Here is a 19,604-nt window from a genome sequence, read left to right on the forward strand (position 1 = left end):
GAATGAAAGAAGTATATAAATTATACTTCACATAAAAAAATTGTAATGATTCATATATTTTTCAAAAAATTATAGCATTGTAAAGTTAAAAATATAAACAAATTTTTTTTTTTAAAATTGTATTTTTTTTATTAATTTGATGTCCGTTTTCACCATAAAAACAAAATAGAATCCGAAATTTTTTTTTTTTGCATATTAAAGTATATTATATAAACTTTAATTTAAGATACATATAAAAGTGTCAGTATTTCCGGAACATTTTAAAATGTCAGGTTGAAAAAGTTAATTTTTTGTAAAAAGTTGTCATTTTGAATCCTCTTGGTGGATGGTTGGTAAAAAATATATGAAATGATAGGTATATACCTCAGGTATCAATAAAAAATATCTTATTTATTTGGTCATTTTTAAAAAAAATTATGGTAGTTTTAAGCAAAAAAAAAAAAAAAATTAGTATTTTTTTTGGAGATTCCGTCATTTATTGTGAACGAGGGAATTTTTTTCAATATTTAAGGGTAATATCTTCAACTAGATACGATTTGTAATCTTTCGACGTATTGTTGAAAGAAATGGGTTCGGTGAGAGCTGAGAAAAAGTGGTAACATCATAGTAAAGTTAATATCTTCTCAGCTTCGCTTCGAAGATAAAATTTAATTCTAAACAACTTTTATATGAAACTTTTTCTATATGTTAAATAGTTCGTGGAAATATTTAAATAAACAAATAAAATAAATTTCAACGATCAATATAAAAATATATCGTTTTTTAAATATTTATGCGTAAGTATTGTAGTTATGACTTTTTTGATAATAAAATTTTTTACATTAAACATTTAGTTCTATAACTTTTTTTGTGAAAAACATAGTTTATAAGATAAGTGACGAAAATTGAAAATTTACTTTTGCGGCATGTGCTAACGTCACTTAATTTCATCCAATTTTTTTACAAGTTATTTTTTACCTAATGGAAAAATTCTTAGAGTTTTATTGAATACATTTTAAAACTTCATTTTTAATAACCGTCTTTTTTATACATTGTAAAAAAAAATGTGTTTCATAATTTATTCTATCTTGTTAAGCATTTTTATAGAGAAATTTTAGAAGTTTTCAAGTACATTTAATGATTTATTTTGTTATTATAAAATACAAAAATTTCATATTTCTAGATCACACATTATTATATTTATTACCCCAAAAATAATTTTTATAGATAGTAAATTATACAGTAATAACAATTTCTAACTAGAGATATTTAAAAGGAAAATTTTGTCTACTGTAATAATTATGAATAAATGTACATATTGGACATATAATTTTATCAGTTTCATTTTTTTCAAATTTTTCAACACATGACTTACAATAAATGTGTTCATCACAGACACTGATTTTTTCATCGGTGTCTTTTAGTTCTACGTTACACTGCAAACAATCTGAAAAATCAAAATATTTTTAAAATTTATTTATGTATAATAAACTTCAATTGTATTTACTTCTTTATGCAATAATTAATCATATAAGCAAATAAATAATTTTTACTTAAAAACAGTAAATGTAATAAAATTATACGTTTAAAAAATTTGTCTGTTAAATAAATAATTTTTTGTTACTTCAGCTTTTATATTAGTGTAAATATTGGAAAATTGGACTGAGGACCATAGTAAGTATTTTGATTTTACTATATTTTTTTTCTATGTGGTTTATGGAAGTTTACTTGTAGATTATATTATTAATATTATGTAACATTGTTACATAATATTTTGTCGGTAAATTATAAACTTTGAAAATTGCACGAAATCTACCTCTCAGAATTATTTGAATACTTCAAAAATGTATTATACAAAAATAGTACATTTTAAAAATACTCAAAAATAGTATATCTTCAAGTAAAATAGATTAAAAATTAATAAAAAAAAAAGAATAGTTGAAGTTGTGAATATGCTTTGTATATTATTGTGTAAGTGTAATCTATTATATTAATTTAATGTCACTATAGTTCTATAGAATAAACATATTTTATAAATGGTAAGCAATAGAAAACAATTTTCAGAACAAAATCTATAGAAAACTTAATTTTAAACACGGCCACCTTTGACAACCCTACTCGTGTGTCTGGTAGTTTAACTGACAAACATCGCGTGCCATACGCCGGCGTTTGCTGTGCAAAGTTTAGCAATTGCCGCTCGACTGACAATGACCGGCCGCTAATATCCGTTGGGTCTTGTTCGCGTCGTCGAGGATATAAGCCACCGGCTACGGCTTGTCGCACGACCAAGACACGACCACCGATACCCAACAACCTGTTGTTGCTCATCAATTAAAATGACTCGCGGGTCTCTAGTATAAAAATTAGTGTCTACATTATTGCGACGTAAGTCATGTCAATAACTTAACTTGAAAACTTCGTTTTGGACGGGTTGATTTCACTATTTATTTTTGTTTAGTGTGTACCTTGTATTTGAAGATAAATTAAAACAACGTTTTTTTATAAGAAGTTTAAAAAAGATATTATCTAAAATAACAGATAATTACTCACATGCTGAAAAATTAAACTCAAATGCAGCTGCTGTAAATTTAATTAAAATGATATATTTAACTAATAAAGTTATAAACTAAAGTAGTAAATAAAATTGTTTAAAACGTTAAAAAACTTAAAGAAAAAAAAGAAATTGCAAAACGTAATAATTACATTTAGCTCTACAAAAGGGACATGTATATTTTTTTAATTCTTCATCTGTTTCATTTTGTCTTAGTCTTTTAACACAGGGCTTGCAAAACACATGGTCATCACAAGGGCTGATTGTTTCATCAGTATTTTCTAAATTTACATTACACAATGCGCACTCTAAATAATCAAAAAATATAAACAAAATTTATTTATACATTATAAGCAAAGTAAAATGACAACCTATTACAAATAATCATATTTACTCCAATATTTCAATAAAAAATCTTACTATTATTCTACCATTACTAATTCTTAAGGTTAAATATGTAGTGTTTACAAAAAAATAGTTCTTTTACAATTTTTAAACATTTTCTGGTAGTCTGATATATAAAAACCTACACTAAATTAAAATCCTTTTAAAATATGTTCTATTAAAAAGAATGTAGAATGTTTCGATATTCATCTAATATGGAAAATCATCATAATTTCAGTAAAATTCTCATGGAAGCGTTTTATGGAAATGATATTTAATACTGTTAAATATTATTTATACTAGTCCCAATTATGCCGCTTCCCCACTGTGCTGTTTTTTTTGGGGGGAGAGGATATCTTTGAAAATTCTCAATTCTTACTGTACAGGTTTTATTTATCTATGAGTCCTTTGCATCTCATTTTAATCTGATTAAACTAAAACTATAAGCGCTGAAAAATGAAAAAATTGTCAATTTTAGGAATTTAAAAAAACATCTCGAAATAATTTTGAGATAATTATGGTAACGTAGTTATTATGATATTGTAAAAAAAGATAATTTTCAATTTTTTTTTTTGCATTTCATAACTTTGATAACTTTTTTTTTTAATAACATCTATAATGAAGTTTCTATTGACAATGCTAGAGACAATAAATGTTATCTTAATAAAGTTTTATAAAAACTAGGTACACGGAAGTTATGACTAAAACCACACACTCGTACCTAAATTTTTTTTAACTCTTATATTTTAATTTTTGGAAAATACCCGAATGTCTAACAAATTAAACCTTACACTAAATTAAAAATCCCAGCACAGGGGGGTCGTGGCACAGTGGTGACGTGGCATAGTTGGATCAAGTATAAAAATATCTGACAGTGATTAAAATCACTATCAAAAATAAACGCTTCGATGCAAATCTTTACATAGTGTTTAATTTAAAAAATTGGTGGATTATTCCAAAAGCTACATGATCTACTATTTCCTTATTAATGATTAAGATAAAAAATGTCGAATGAAAGATGTATATAAATACTAATTCTCATGAAAAAATTGTGTTGATCCATACACTTTTCAATAAGTAATAGCATTTGAAAGTTAAAAATATAAAATATAAAATTGAGAATTTTCACACAAAATTAGCATTTGGTAGCCATTTTCACCGTGAAGACAAAATACAGTCCGAAATTTTTTTTTCTATAATAAAGTATATTACTTTATCTTTAATTTAAGATATATATAAAAGTGTCAGATTTTCCGGAACATTTTCAAAAGTCAAGTTGAAAAAGTTAATTTTTTGTGAAAAAGTTATCATTTTAAATCCCCCCTGTGGGCAGGTAAAGGGTCAGATTTATAAAAAAAATGTACCAAATGATAGTTAAAGACATCAAACATCTAAAAAAAAAAAATTTTTTATTGATTTTTCATTTTTGAAAAAACAATGGCACTTTTAAGTAAAAATAAATTTCGAAAATTAGCGATTTTAAAATTTGTAATTTTTTTGGAGGTTTTCCCCATTTATGGGGAACGAGGGAAATATTTTCAATTTTTAAGGGTTATGTCTTCGATTAGATATGATTTGTGATCTTTTGACGTATCGCTGAAAGAAATCAGTTCCGTGAGAGCTGAGAAAAAGTGGTAACAGACACAAAAAAAAAACACATAGTTAAACCAATACCTCCTCAGCTTCGCATCAAAGTTAAAATTTTAAATGATTAAAAATATAATTAATTTTTTGTCGATTTGTGTTCTATAAGTACATGGCCATTTAAGTAATAACCGTAACATTTGTCATATTTTTTTATTTTGCATTAACTCTTTCAAAATTACACTTAAATTATCAATGAAACTGTAAAACATAATAATAATTAGTTTGACTTTACCTAATATAGATATAGTTTCTTTTAATTCTTCATTTGGTTTTAAATTTTCAACACACGCCTTGCAATTATCGTGTCCATCACAGTGATTGATATTTTCATCGGTGTTTTTTATTTCTTCATCACAACACATGCAATCTGAAAAACCGAAATAATTATACAAAATTGAGTTATATATTCATTAATATAACATCCAAAGTATTGTTATACCTTGCATTCGTAGGAAAATTAAAACAACATTTTTTTATAAGAAGTTTAAAATAGAAATTATCTAAAATAACAGATAATCAGTGGCGTATTTTAAGTGGCGGCAAATATTGAAGGCCAATAAATTTACAAAAAGTGAGTCATTTTTTTATTGTTGTTAAGACATATTGACTTTCTAAAAATTATCATAATCGTTTTATTTATTGTGTATTTATGATATGTATATTAATAGCTACAAGCAATTTATTTTATGATTTATTAATAAACATAGATTTGCTTGGAAAATATTTTTAAATGCTTATAGGCGGAAAATATGTAAATACGCCCCTGCAGATAATTACTTACATGCTAAAAAATTAAACGCAAATCCAGCTGCTGTAAATTAAATAAGTATAAATTATACATTTAAATAAAAAATATATCATAAAAAATTCATAAGAAATGTAGTCTTTCTAGCAATCAAAAATTTAATTGACTCCTGTCAATCAGTATGCAACTAAACTTTTATTAGCTCTGGTTTTCGATTTTAGAGTGGACTATATAAAATGTTTTCTATTTAATTAATACAAACTTAAACTTTTAATTTAGTTTATACTTAATTTCGTACATACATATTGACGACGCGTCGTGCCGTCCTTTGCGATGACGAGTTTATCGTCCGGCTACTTTTTATACAATACAAAAAAAAAAAAAACCGGTACGCACCGGGCTAACGCATTTATCTGATTAACAATAACATTTATATAAACAAAATGGGTCGAAAAAACTCCTAAATAACAATCATTGTAGGGTTCATTATTATTATATGAATAACTCATATTTTTTAAAGATGTTTTACTTAGATATTTCTTTCCAAACTAAGAAATCACAAAATTATCCCAAAAAGTTGTTTTGTCTACATCCCGACAGTTGGACTACTACTAATTAATAGAGGATCACTTTTTTCGGTATTTTACCGATTTAAAACTAATTATTCAAAAATTTCTTCTAATGCTAAAATTTATATAATAAAAATACATTTTACTACCGCATAATAAAATATAAATTGAAGTTTTCATCATAGTTGATTCCTAAAACAGAATTAAATAATTTTCTTGATTATGTGACAGATAAAAAAATATAGTTTAACCAAATTAAAAAAACACGCTTTTAAAGCACATCAAACTAAAAAGTTAATAATAATTTTTAAAATAATTATGAACGAAAAATACTAGTATTATTGTGATAAAAGTGTCGGGCGCTCAATATACGAATAATATGGCACAAAGCACCCACGCTTTTTTTCACATTAATACTAGTATTTTTGGTTCATTATTGTTTTAAGCTTATTTTAAAAATTATTTTTAACTTTTTAGTTCAATATATTTTAAAAGCGTGTTTTTCAGTTTTTTAAACTATATTTATTTTTCACTTTTTAGTTTCATGTTATGATAGTAGTTACTATCAATATCATGGTTGTAACGGATAACGGGAAATCAGGGTTCGATTCCGGAGAGGGAGTCTGAGAAACGGCTACCACATCCAAGGAAAGCAGCAGGCGCAAAAATTACCCACTCCCGGAATATGGAGGTAGTGACCGAAAATGACGATACAGGAATTATCTTTTGTAATCGGAATGAATACACTCTATATCTCTAAATGAGAATAAAGCGTGTTAATATATATTTTTAATAGCAATTAGAATATATATATATACATGTAAAGCGACTTAAACATATCATGCACGAGGTATAGCTGTGTTTTGTGGGCGAGTGGGGAACGGGAGAACTTTGCACGCGAGGCATATGCGGCGGCTGTAAGAATATATAAACGAATATATATGTATATGCATACATACATACATATATATATATAGTAAGGTGACATAAGTACTTAAACGTTTCATGCACTAGGTATGGCCGTGTTTTGTGGCCGGGCGGGCGGGGCGGAGGAATGTTATACCTGAGGTATAAACAGCGGCAGCGGCGGTAGGAATATATAAATATATATATACGTAAGGCGTATGGCACGCGGGCGGTATTGGTCAGTCAAAATAAAAATTTGTTTTTATATATGTATAATATTGATAGCAAGCACGCGTGTACGGATACGATAACCAAAACTAAATTTATACAGGAATAGTGTTTTCGGGATGTGGAGATCGTGGTGTGGGGTGGGGTAGGGTGAATGCGTTACGACAGTCTAGTCTCAAGGTCATAGACGACAGGACATGCGAGAATAACAAGTGGCGCGCGGAGAGCTACAAACAAACTTACGTACATGCATACAGGTGAAACTAATATAAGCGTGTCAATAAAACCATATAGTTCACTTCGAAATTTACTAGTAACTCAAATGTGCCACATGCAGTGTCACCACCACATACGAAGAATTAAATTATTGTACAGTATCTTTTATTGTATTAACTGTATTATACAGAGTGTATAATTGTTTGTAACAATGAGAACAATAGATACCCGTTTCCTGACTTACTGAACACCCTGTATAATAGACCCGTATTCATTAGTGTCAATGCACATTAATTGAATTTCAAAAAATAACCAGAATTCGAGAAAATTTAGTATACTAATATGTAGTAATCTTTTTGGTCTATCTTTAATCTACCTACATCAATATTTTTAATTTAATTGTAGATTTAATAATTCGATTTTATCTAACTTGCTATTAAATGCTTATTATGTTTATATTTACACTTCAATAACTAGTGTCTTCTAAACACACTTTTTAAAATATTTTATTGTGTTATTTCGTTGCAGAAATTCTGTTCTTATAACTAACATAAGCCATCAACTCAATATTCGGACATTGAAAATTTAATACATATCATTTCAGACGGGAGGGTAAACTGCACACAGTTCATTATTCACGACCAACTCAATACAGTCTATACAGACTATGTGGCAGTTAATTCGACCATCCTCACATAAGATCTCTTATAGAATTATATAACGTGCAATTGGCTCAATTTAAATTAACTTAATTTAACAATTCGACTTACGATGTGTGTGCATGTCGCAGTGAGCTCTCTGTTGGACTATCTACAGGTGTCCAGAAGATTGCATTATCATTACTATTATTTATTTCTTATTTTAAATAAACAAAGTAATTATTATTTTAAACCGAGATTCAAAAACGAAACCGAAATCACAAAACAAATCGAATTTCAGTCCATAATAAAAACATTATAGAGCAACCCTAAACCGATATTTTCCATCTTATAGATTATTTTATATAAAATAATCTGGAGTAAAAGTGCGCACTACTTTTTTTCTATCACATTTGCCTTTTATTAGGTAGACAAACTATAATATAGTATAAAATAAGTATTAATGAGATTATTAAGTTATATTGAAAATAAAACATTGTAATTTTAATCATAATATAGCCTGAAAACAATAATTCGATTCGAAGCTGAGAAAGTGTTAATTTTACTATGAAGTAATTTTTTTTGTGTTTGTCGCCATTTTTCTCAGCTCTCGTTGTAACAATTATTTTCAACAATACGTCATAAAATTACAAATTGTATGTAGTTGAAGACAACTCTTAAAAATTGAAAAAATTATGCTAGTTTATCGTAAATAAAATAAATCCTCCCAAAATTATGATTTTTTTAAATTGATAGATTTCAACATTTTTTACTTAAAACTGTTATATTTTTTTTTAATTTTAACTTTCTTTAGTTATATTTTATTTGAAAACCTGATCTTTAACCTGCCCACTAAGATTGATATGAGAACTAACAATGATACTTTTAAATGTAATGCCTATCTTTTGAAAATGATACGGAAATACACCAAACTTTAGATATATGTTAAATTAAAGTTTATGTTACATACTATAAGTTAAAAAAAAATTGTCCCGACGTCTTTTATGTGTAAATGGTCACCGTATTTAGTCAAAAAATTTTATTTTGGTATAAAAAATCACAATTTTTTGAGTTCTTATTTTTACTTATAAACGCCATAATTTTTTTAAAAATAAATGAATGAAAATCATTTTTTTTATATAATTAAAAAAAAGGTAATTATTTTACATTGTTAAAAACCCGATTCTTTACCTGCCCATAGAAGGATTCAAAATAGCAACTATTGCAAAGAAAATTTTTCAACTCTACTTTTGAAAATATTCCGGAAATACTGCCTTTTAATTAAATTAAATTAAATTCAATGTTACGTTACATTCTATAATTTAAATAGAAATATGTCTCGACAACTTATTTTCTATGTACAAATAAATGTCGTAGTTAAATAATTATTATTTTTGTGTTAACATTTTTAAAAATTGTATAGATTAATGTATGTATAAAAAATTTAATTAAAAATATTTTCATTTTAGCAAAATTTCCTGTTTACCTTTTCATAAATTATTTGTTAGTAGTGAACTATATTACTATTTTATTTAAGAATCTTTCCTTGCCCAGTACAATATAGATGTAGTTAATACAAACATACGCACAATATAATATAATATTATATTTTTAAAGAAATAAGATCTCTATAGAAACATTTTTAGTTTTTCCTTCATTAATCTTAACCTTAAACAAGGTAACCGATAATAGAAATCGATCAATTTTCTTTTTTTTTCTCGCCTTAATCCCAACGACTTGGGGTCGTCCACTCTTATCCTAAACCCTAAACTTGCAATTGATACTATTTCCCACATCAATTACACTCACATCAGCCGTCCTCATATCGCATTCAATTACATCCCTCCATCATTTCTTTGGTCTTCCTTTACCTCTTCTTCCTCAACATTCATTTCTATAATTGTTCAGCTCCCGTTTCCTCTCTCCTCATAACATATAGAAATATAATAGAAATCTATCAATATTATTAAATTTATGATAGCCAACCATAAATAGTATTTCTAGATATAAATTAAATTGGAAAGAAAAAATGTTAGTATAACATATTTTTTTATGTTAAGATCGATTTATATTGAAAGAAGAAATTAATTTCTTGTAATAAACCAAATATTATCTCTATAAAAATGTATAAAAGTTAAAATAGTTTTTTTTAACCATATGTAAAAATCATTTATTAAATATTGGTTGAAAAAATTAATTATAATTTTTAACTATAGAAATAATAAACAATTTATAAATTGAATAATATAAATTGATTACTGAGAATATGATTACTTAAATATTTTTTCAAACGTTTGTTGGAATATTCTGTTCTGTTCTTACCTTTCTTCTTCAATAGTACCTTTAGTTCTGATTCTTAACAACTTGACTAAACTTTATTTATACCTAAATTATCTATTGCGGAATTTAAAGTACAAAAATAACAATAAGTAAAACTTAAATTTAATTGATTTATGTAAAGTTTTAAAAACTACCCAATAATTATTTATAAATAATGTATAATGTCAATAAATGTTTTTCGATCAAATAATATAAATCAAATATTAATAACATTGTAGTTGAATGTTAATGGGGCAATTATTTAAGTATTAAAAAAATGTATAGAAATATAAAAACAAATGATGGAATGCGTTATAAAATTTAAAAGAAATTTACAAAAATTCCTATAATTATTCATATGATAAAGATTGTCATGGTTATATTTTTTTTATCCATGTAAAATGTTTTTTATGGCAAGATTGTTTTTTTTCCATGCAGTCGTTTTATTGAGAATTTGGAACATTGAAATTCTATAGTGGAATTTATTTTCTAAATAGTACTGTACAGTATTAACACTCAATTGAATTAAGTTGAATGAACTCAAGCTCGCATTAATAGGGTGGGTGAAGCTAGGGACCAACGAGTATAAATTCGAAATTAAAAAATATTTAACTCGAAAAGCTACAAAAATTACTAAAAAAATCGCGAATTATATCGATAGTAATATTACCATTATCAACGCTAAACACATACTAACACCCCGACCAAAAATACTTTCTTATGTACCCCTAGTGATCTTATAACCTAGTAACTTTTCACATTTTTCACAAGTTTAATAATACATCTTATTAGTAGGCTAAAATCCTAATTAATTAAATTGTTCTTATTTTTTAAATATTTCTATTGCCTCCCTTATATTAAATTCTTTGTAATTATTTTCGTTTTTAATTAGTTTTATGGTATAAATGGAGTAATTATGTGTCAATTAATTTTCACAGGAGATTTATCAACTCTTGATTTTTAATATTTCCTAAGTGTTATTTAAACCTGACTCCCTTATTACTTTTTATTTGTCCTATATAACATTTATTATAAATTTAATATTGTATTTTATAAATACCCGATTTCCATCCTATTTCTACTTTATTTTTAAGGTTACCTAGTAAATTTCTTAAATTATTACTCTTAGTTTTTACTAAAGTAATGCCAAAGTTCTAAAATTGAATTAAATCAAGCTATTTTTCTTATAACCCCCAATTCGTTATCAAAATTTATTTTACTCATCGGAATATTAATTATCTGTAAACCATATTATTAAAAGCTGCCATTTTGTGTTGCCAGCTGAGGTTCCGAATGTATCTACAGGCTAAAGAATACACTTTGACCGAGCCGTTGTATGATTAAGTTCACTAAAAAATTATAAGTATTAGCCATTTATCATTTATTGTTAAATTATTATTTAATAACTGTAATATTTCTTAACTTAACTTATAATAATAAGTTAAGTTAATTTCTAGTCGTAATAAGGGGTAGAAATTATGTGCATTTATAAATTTTATTAAGTTATTCTAAACGCACCATCAGCTAATACACATTTTTATTAATCAAGTTGAAAATTTAGCAATGTGTTATTACCGCAGTTATAGTTTATGGGAGGTATTATTCTCCGCTAAAATGAAAAATATTTCTACTCTACTATGTAATTCTATGACAAAGTTGCACAAACTTGAATCCTTCAAAGTTCCTTAAACAAAATTTATAAATGTAAATAAATCCAAGCTCTACTTATTATTTTAGTAGTCATTTGTCAAGTAAAGTTTTGTTTTTTCTTATTTATCTACTAACCTACAATTCACTTTCTAAATATATTACTGTGTAATTTTAATTACATTTGAGTTTTAAGCATACAAATAATTTATTTTTTTTTATTGATTATTAAAAATTATTGATATAGTGTTATAGTTATACATTTCCAATCAATAATTAAAAGTTACTAATCTCAACATACATAGTCATTTTTCTTTTAGGAAAATTTTTTTTCTAATATATCTGTATGGATATATTTGTAAGGATTTATATAGATTTTTATGTTGAAAATTAAACTTTTAATTTCAAATATTTTTCCAGAAAAAAAAGTTTTTCACTGATTATTTACGGAAAAAACTTTAATTAGGAAATTTTATTTCTACACCTTATATACCACGGCCTTATTTCCAAGATATTTTTCTGCTTAAATTGTTACAAAATTTAAAAAATTTTATTAAAGTTAAAAGTTATACAATTAAATATTTCAAGACAAAAAACTTTTTTTGGGATTTTTAAAATATCAATAAAAACTTGTTTAAATAACTATCAGATATATGTTTATAGGTGTTTATTTTCTTCGATGTAAAATATTAGCATTTTTAAATTTATTAATTATATAATTTAAATTTAAACTAGGTTAATTCGTCTAATTATTGACACGACTTTCATAGGAGAGATGATTGGAATGGCTGGATGCAATAGGTGTTCACAAATGAAAAATCTAGCATTAAAGAGAGAAGAAAGTCTATTTTTTTGCTATGACAAGGCTTAACTTTTAAAATAAAAAACTTTAAATCAGCTATAAAAAATTACTGACTAAATTTATTTAGTAATTTTATCTTAATATAATTGTTAGGCCAACTTTATAAGTTTATTCTTCTATCTATATAATTAGGCTTAACGTTATATTAACTATAACTATAAAACATATTTATCATTTATTTTTTTAGATTTTGATATCTTTAAGATGGTTCTACTTATCATAAGATATCAATATCTCATTTTCATCAAAATTAATAATGTGTTTTGACTTCAAAATGATCGTTTAACTAAATAATTATTTTTACCTTACACACTAATAATTGTAGATTAAGAGTGAGTTCGAAGGGATTCAAACTCCCATTACGAATATTAATATATTATATTTACATATAATCAAGTTTTATTAAAAAAAAAACGTATTGCTGATAGAAATCAGTTCGGTGAGAGCTGAGAAAAAGTGGTAACAGACACAAAAAAAAAACACATAGTAAAACCAACACCTCCTTAGCTTCGCATCGAAGCTAAAATAATGGTATAGGATAATGCATTGAACTTTTTCTTATGAATAATATATAACTATGTCCTTGTATTGAAACTATGTAAAATTGATATTAATTCATAATATATAGATTTTAAGAGATTTCAGTTATTTACACATCGTATTTTTTGTTGTGTAGTTATAACTTGGAGGCAAATTGAAGAAATAAGATGTTTTGAGGTTCTTTATTCCACCTGACGAACAATTAACAATTACATTGATGTAAATCATTTACTATGTTGAAATTAGTACAAATATTTTTTGCAAATTTAATTTCTGAAATATCAGAATGAATTAGCGCAATATTGTCTCTTCCTTGAATATGGTTAGTTTTTTCTTTTACAATTAATTTTTGTATGTAACATATGTTTCTCATTATAATTTATTACAATAAATGAATCGATTTTTAATAATAATTTTTACTTATTCAAATAGTAACCATCAGGAAATTAAATATACTGAAATTGTAAAAATAACTTTTTTTTATTATTCACCTTAAGAAAAAGGTATTAAATAAAATTTTTAAAATATTACCATAAAACATTCATATACGTCTTGTTGCAGTGTTCATGTAAGATTATATAATAATAAAAAAGGTTTAACATTGAATAACACTTTAAATAATTACATTATAAAATAAATACAATTTGTACATTAAATTAATTATAAAATAATTATTTATTTAAATATAAGTAATTTAGTCCTAAATGGCAGATTGAACTTGAGCAACGTATAAAAATGATGCAATTTAATATTTGCCTGTTTTTTCCCCTGAGAGAGACCCCCGTGTTAGTTGTTTATCTATAATTATACCTAAGTATTTTGTGTCTTTTTGAGTAAATATAAAGATATTGTTAAAAATTACAGCTGGGAATATTTCAGGGTTAAGAGTAAATGTTACATGGCTGAATTTACTTTCTTTAAATTTTATTTTCAAATTTCTCATAGATATCCAGTACAATATCGTCTGTTTTTAAAGATGCAGCGATTTTCTGCATTAAATATTTTCAATAAAATTTTGTTAAGCATTTGGATTTGTGTGACATTATATTTCAACATACTAAAGACAATAATCATTCTTTGATATGCTTTCTATGAATATTCAAAGAATACTGGAGTATAAAAAGGGTTTGAACACTTAAGTATGTCATTTTTTTTTTAATTCAATTACTGAAAATGTTCCGGAGCCTCTGCATTCTTTGAACTTATACCAAATTAAAGCTTAATAGGGATAAGATGGGTTTTTTAAACTTAATTTACTTGATACTGCCATAAACTTTTGTTTAAAAATGTATGTTAAATTGTAAAACAAATTTTGTTTTAAAATTTTAACATAATGTTTAGCAAAATATTATACTGATAAGTCAATGATTGTAAGGTCATAAATGGGAAAAGGCTTTGATCTACTTTATTTAAACGGTGATAACATATACTCTTATTTAACGTTGATTTAAATTGTTATGGAAAATTATTTTTATCTAGCCATATTATTGTTTGTGAACTATGTAAAGTCCTAATTAATTTAAATTATAGATAAAGTGAGTATAATTATTCAAAAATAAATAATTTAACGTCCCTGGTATAAATTTTCATTAATAATACAAAGCAATTCATTGTATTTAAAGAAAATTTAGAAAATTCAGCAATAAATTTTATTTACATTAGTCAAAAAGTTAATAAAAAACCATTTCCAACCATATACCAAAATACACTTTTAAAAATGCATGAAACTCGCTGGGTTGAACGCCACGACACCTTGTTACGATTTAAAGAACTATTTTTACCAATAACACATACATTAAGTGAACTTGAACACCATTATAATTTAGAAACATCACAACTTACAAAAGATATTACCTCGAACTCATTTGTAATTTCATTATACATTACAAAAAAAACTATTTGCTATATCATTGCCTATATGTAATTCTCTACAAAAAATAAATATAGATTAATTTGAGTGTTGTGAACAAAATCATAATTAATTGTTCATAAGTTATGTTTAGAAGTAATAAACGTATTAGACTTAATAAACGAAACGGTTAAAACGTCATGAATGTTAGGTTTTTTATTCTACGTAATAATATTCCAGTAGAATCATTTGAATAGTACTTTTAGATTATTTTAAAAGTCAATTTGTTGATAAATGATAAAACACAATTCTATTATTTCTGATTTGCAAAACTCTCTTCCAAGTTTTCTAATTAAGTTAAATCCAAATTGCAATGACTTTTAAAATTTAATTGATTTTATAAAAAATATTACCTACTGATGAAACTTTTGAATCAGAATTGAAGGTGTAAATAGAAAATTGAATACCGGTACTCGATAAAGATCTTCCAAAATCTACAATCGATACAATTAACTTTATGTAAAAGGAACTTTATCAAACATTTGGTGTTTAATATACTTGCAACATTTTTTTCAAGGCGGTATTGGATGGTCCATTGTGTCCTGGAGCTAACACCTTGAAAGGATGCAGTACAATAAAATATGTTTGTAAATTTCAATCCTTAAAATGTATTTAAAGAAATTTAAATCAATTCAGCAATATTATTGTTGGATACGCATTACGAGAGGGCGTTTTGCTACATCTTATTTTTATGACTGATAACATCTCTCGCACTACCACTACCGGTTGTGTGAGCGATTCACTACGTTGGATGCTAGTGTACGTGATTATTGTGTCTCGCCGAACTATTATCGGTCCCCTTTGTAAATTCTGCGTTCTCGCCACCATTTCTAGCACTTGCTACGTGGTTCTACGATGCACCTAGCTCATAGTCACTTTAATGGATTAACTACCCTGGTGAATCGTTGTGGGTATAGAATTGCTATACCAGTCTATGCCATTGTGCGCACTTCGTGTACATAACAAGTGCCTCCGTTTGTATGGACTACCCTTGTAGTCTTCAACATTTTAATGTAAAGTATTCCAACTGTTCATTTCTCACCGTCATCAGTCATTTGTCATCTATTGTACGTTACACAGTTAAGTTTTTATTTGATTGTAATTATTATATTATATTTTATCTATTTTGTTCAGAGATGCCTTGTTGGCCATTTTAGTATTAAGTGACCCCCCCCCAACCCACAATTCTATGATAGTTTATATATATATATTGTTACTATAATATATAACTCCTTGTCTTGTAATTCTTATTATTTTATTTAGTGTAAGTACCATCCTCTTATATACAGTCCACTCCATATTTCTTTCTCCGGCATAATTAGATAACCCAACTGGACGTTAACTAACCCGCACATTATAAACGGGCGTTCCGTTCAAACAATTATCCTATAAGAAGTTATTTTTTTTTACCAAGTGACCGCAATTTTTCTGACAGGATTAATACACTGGAGCAGTATATAAGATTAATATTTTCTTCCAGTTTTAACGGAAAATTTTTAATAAATATGGTTATGTCCGATCAAAAATTAGACTATAAAAACACAGAACAGTGGGGTCATGGCATAGTTGGGTCCAGTATATATGATATCTGACAGTGATGAAAATCACTATCTAAAAAACGCTTCGATGAAAATCTTTAGATAGTGTTTAATTTTAAATAATTGGTGGCTTAATCCAAAAGCTACATGATCTGCAATTTCCTTATTAATATCCTAATTAAGATAAAGTGTGTCGAATGAAAGAGGGATATAAATATCATTTCTCATAAAAAAATTGTGTTGATCCACACACTTTTCAATAAGTTTTAGCATTATAAAGTTAGAAATGTAAAAAATAAAATCGATAATTTTCACACAAAAATAGCATTTGGTAGCCATTTTCACCGTGAAGAAAAAATACAGTCCGAATTTTTTTTTTCTACAATAAAGTACATTACTTTAGCTTTAATTTAAGATATATATTAAAGTGTAAGACTTTCCGGAAAACTTTCAAAAATTAAGTTGATAAAGTTAATTTTTTGTAAAAAATTTATCATTTTAAATCCTCCCCTGTGAGCAGGTAAAGGGTCAAATTTATAAAAAAATATACCAAATAAAAGGTAAAGACTTCATGTATCTATAAAAAAAAATTGTATTGATTTGGATATTTTTAAAAGAGTTATTGCAGTTTTAGGTAAAAAAAATTGAAAAAATGTTAAAAATTAGCGGTTTATATATTTGTAATTTTTTTGGAGATTTTCCCCATTTACGGCGAACGAGGGAAATTTTTCAATTTTTAAGGGTAATATCATCAACTAGATACGATTTTTGATCTTTTGACGTATTATTAAAAGAAATCGATTCGATGAGAGCTGAGAAAAAGTGGTAATAGACACAAAAAAAAAATGAAACACGTCATATTAAAACTAATACCTTCTCAGCTTCGTATCGAACTTGGCTAAAACTTGGTAGCCAAATCATTATTATAAAAAAGTAATTTCTTTGGAAACCAAATGAAGAAAAGTTATCAAGGGACAAAAAATTTACATTAATCTTTCCCAGTTTATGCTACTAACTTACTCTAAATAAAATGATGGAACTGTAGTTACCAGAAACTATATAGATGGCTTCACATCTTATCCGTTCAGAGTTACAATGAAATCTTCTTTTAAATTTGTTTGCCTACACTGCCTACATAAACGGCCCATACCAATAAACAAACAAAAAAAAGAATGATTTTTTAAAGCTTAAGCCTTACTTACTTTAGTAAGTCATTCTATAACAAAATCTTAACCTACCGGTCAGAGACGGAGAACCTGGTTCTGATACAAAGAATTTATAAATGTTTCCAAGTTGCATTAAAAATTAAAACTTGTATTAAAAAAAATGTTAAATGAAAGTACCATTTATTTTTTTGCTATTAATATTCTAGATGAAAAATATAAATTATTTAGGTATATAAACAATGTTTATTAAACATGAATCTTTACTTTAAAGATTTTTATTTGGTAAAAATATCTTAATTTAAATTTAATTAGGATATTTTATTTGTTTTACGTTTATATATTAATTAGCGGCAAAAGTCATTTAATAAACCCCATCAGTCCCAAAACCTTAGAACTCAAATATTTTTAGTAATATAAAAGTATAAACCAGAGCTATCATTTAACTACTTCAATATAAGGTACATTAAAGTGTTAATTCGTTTTATGCTACTTTCCGTCTTTCAGTGTAAGTAGAGAAAGTTTTTTCCTTCTCCTATACAATTTTTACTTTGGGATTAAAGGGGTTCTTCAAATGACCTATTCAATATATGCTTAATTCACTTGTGTTTAAAACAGTTTACATCTCTTTAGCTCAATTTGATATCGACTCTTGCCGCACATACACAAATTTTAATATCACGATGGATATAAAGTATTTACTCTCAAGTACAGATTTTTAAATAATTATTTTATTTATATAACGTAAAAACACAATGTCAAATATATTATAAAAATTTAACACAAAATTAATTAAATCTTATAAAAATGCAAAGTTACTCGCACACTAACGACCTAACCGGTAACTTGACGTTTTTTCGTCAAAACGTCCAGTCTCGTCTAGACCAGTCCCCTATACTTTTCATGTTTCCCTTTTATATTCTTTTTCCCACCATTATTCATTTGCTTACCCTGTATTTCTCTTTTATATGGAATTATTATATTGCTTAAGAGTTCAAAAATTACTTACTCTTGTTGTAGCTTATATTATACTAAAATAGACGTAATTCATTACTTCCTCAGCTATTTACTACAATAATAATGTCAATGTTTCTCATTTAAAAGATATTTATTACAGAAATATTATATTATGTATGTTAAAAGTTTATTTTAGTTTATGTATGCCAAAACAAGAATACAATACACGTTTAAACAAATTTAGTAATTTAAATATTGTTGTGGCTATTACACAATTTGTTAAAATGAATGTAATACATGTTATGTATCTACATCTTATGAAGAAAATTAAATAATGATTTGAGTAAATTTAAAAAAAAATTCATTTAGTTTTATTAAGAAATTAAATTTTAATAATATTTAATTTTAAACTGAACATATATACGTTATATAAAGTATCAGTATACTATTCATTGTATAGATTTATATTTTTCTCTTTCTCTCTTGTTACTTTCTATTTTAATTTATTGTAATTTTATTGTCATTATAAACTGAAATTTATTATTTTATAAATATTAAAAAATTTATTTTAATTATATATAAGTAAATTTGAACTCACTCGCTCCAAACAAAATCTATGCTTATTGGAGGGGTATTAAATATTTTATTTTCCATATTTTTTAAATATTTTTATTTAATTTTTCTCATAATTGGTTAAATAAACTTATTATTATTATAAAGAGTTGATTAAAAATTAATTTAGTATAGTATCTATAAAAATGTTTGTAATATTGTAGAATAATTATCATTTTATTTTCATCAATACA

The 19,604-nt window shown here is 25.7% G+C and overlaps 1 protein-coding gene across 3 annotated transcripts; it reads right to left on the minus strand.

Moving 5' to 3' along the window:
* Positions 1–1,140: 1,140 nt before the first annotated feature.
* Positions 1,141–10,261, minus strand: LOC126894898 (uncharacterized). 3 transcript variants are annotated; one of them, XM_050666218.1, is made up of 7 exons: positions 10,186–10,261; positions 6,025–6,067; positions 5,343–5,372; positions 4,794–4,928; positions 2,683–2,838; positions 2,530–2,559; positions 1,142–1,426 (listed from the first exon to the last, which is right to left on the minus strand). In XM_050666218.1, exons 2-7 carry the CDS (start codon positions 6,056–6,058, stop codon positions 1,239–1,241), a joined length of 573 nt encoding a protein of 190 aa, XP_050522175.1. In that variant the 5' UTR covers positions 6,059–6,067; positions 10,186–10,261; the 3' UTR covers positions 1,142–1,238. The 3 variants fall into 3 exon arrangements, with proteins under 3 accessions (XP_050522176.1, XP_050522175.1, XP_050522174.1); XM_050666217.1 differs by having other exon boundaries at positions 10,138–10,215; XM_050666219.1 differs by lacking the exons at positions 5,343–5,372; positions 6,025–6,067; positions 10,186–10,261 and adding an exon at positions 5,001–5,095 and having other exon boundaries at positions 1,141–1,426.
* Between the last annotated feature and the right edge of the window lie 9,343 nt (positions 10,262–19,604).

Source organism: Daktulosphaira vitifoliae, unplaced genomic scaffold (assembly GCF_025091365.1).
Source record: "Daktulosphaira vitifoliae isolate Bord-2020 unplaced genomic scaffold, ASM2509136v1 Scaffold_1, whole genome shotgun sequence".
NCBI classification, from domain to species: Eukaryota; Metazoa; Arthropoda; class Insecta; order Hemiptera; family Phylloxeridae; genus Daktulosphaira; species Daktulosphaira vitifoliae.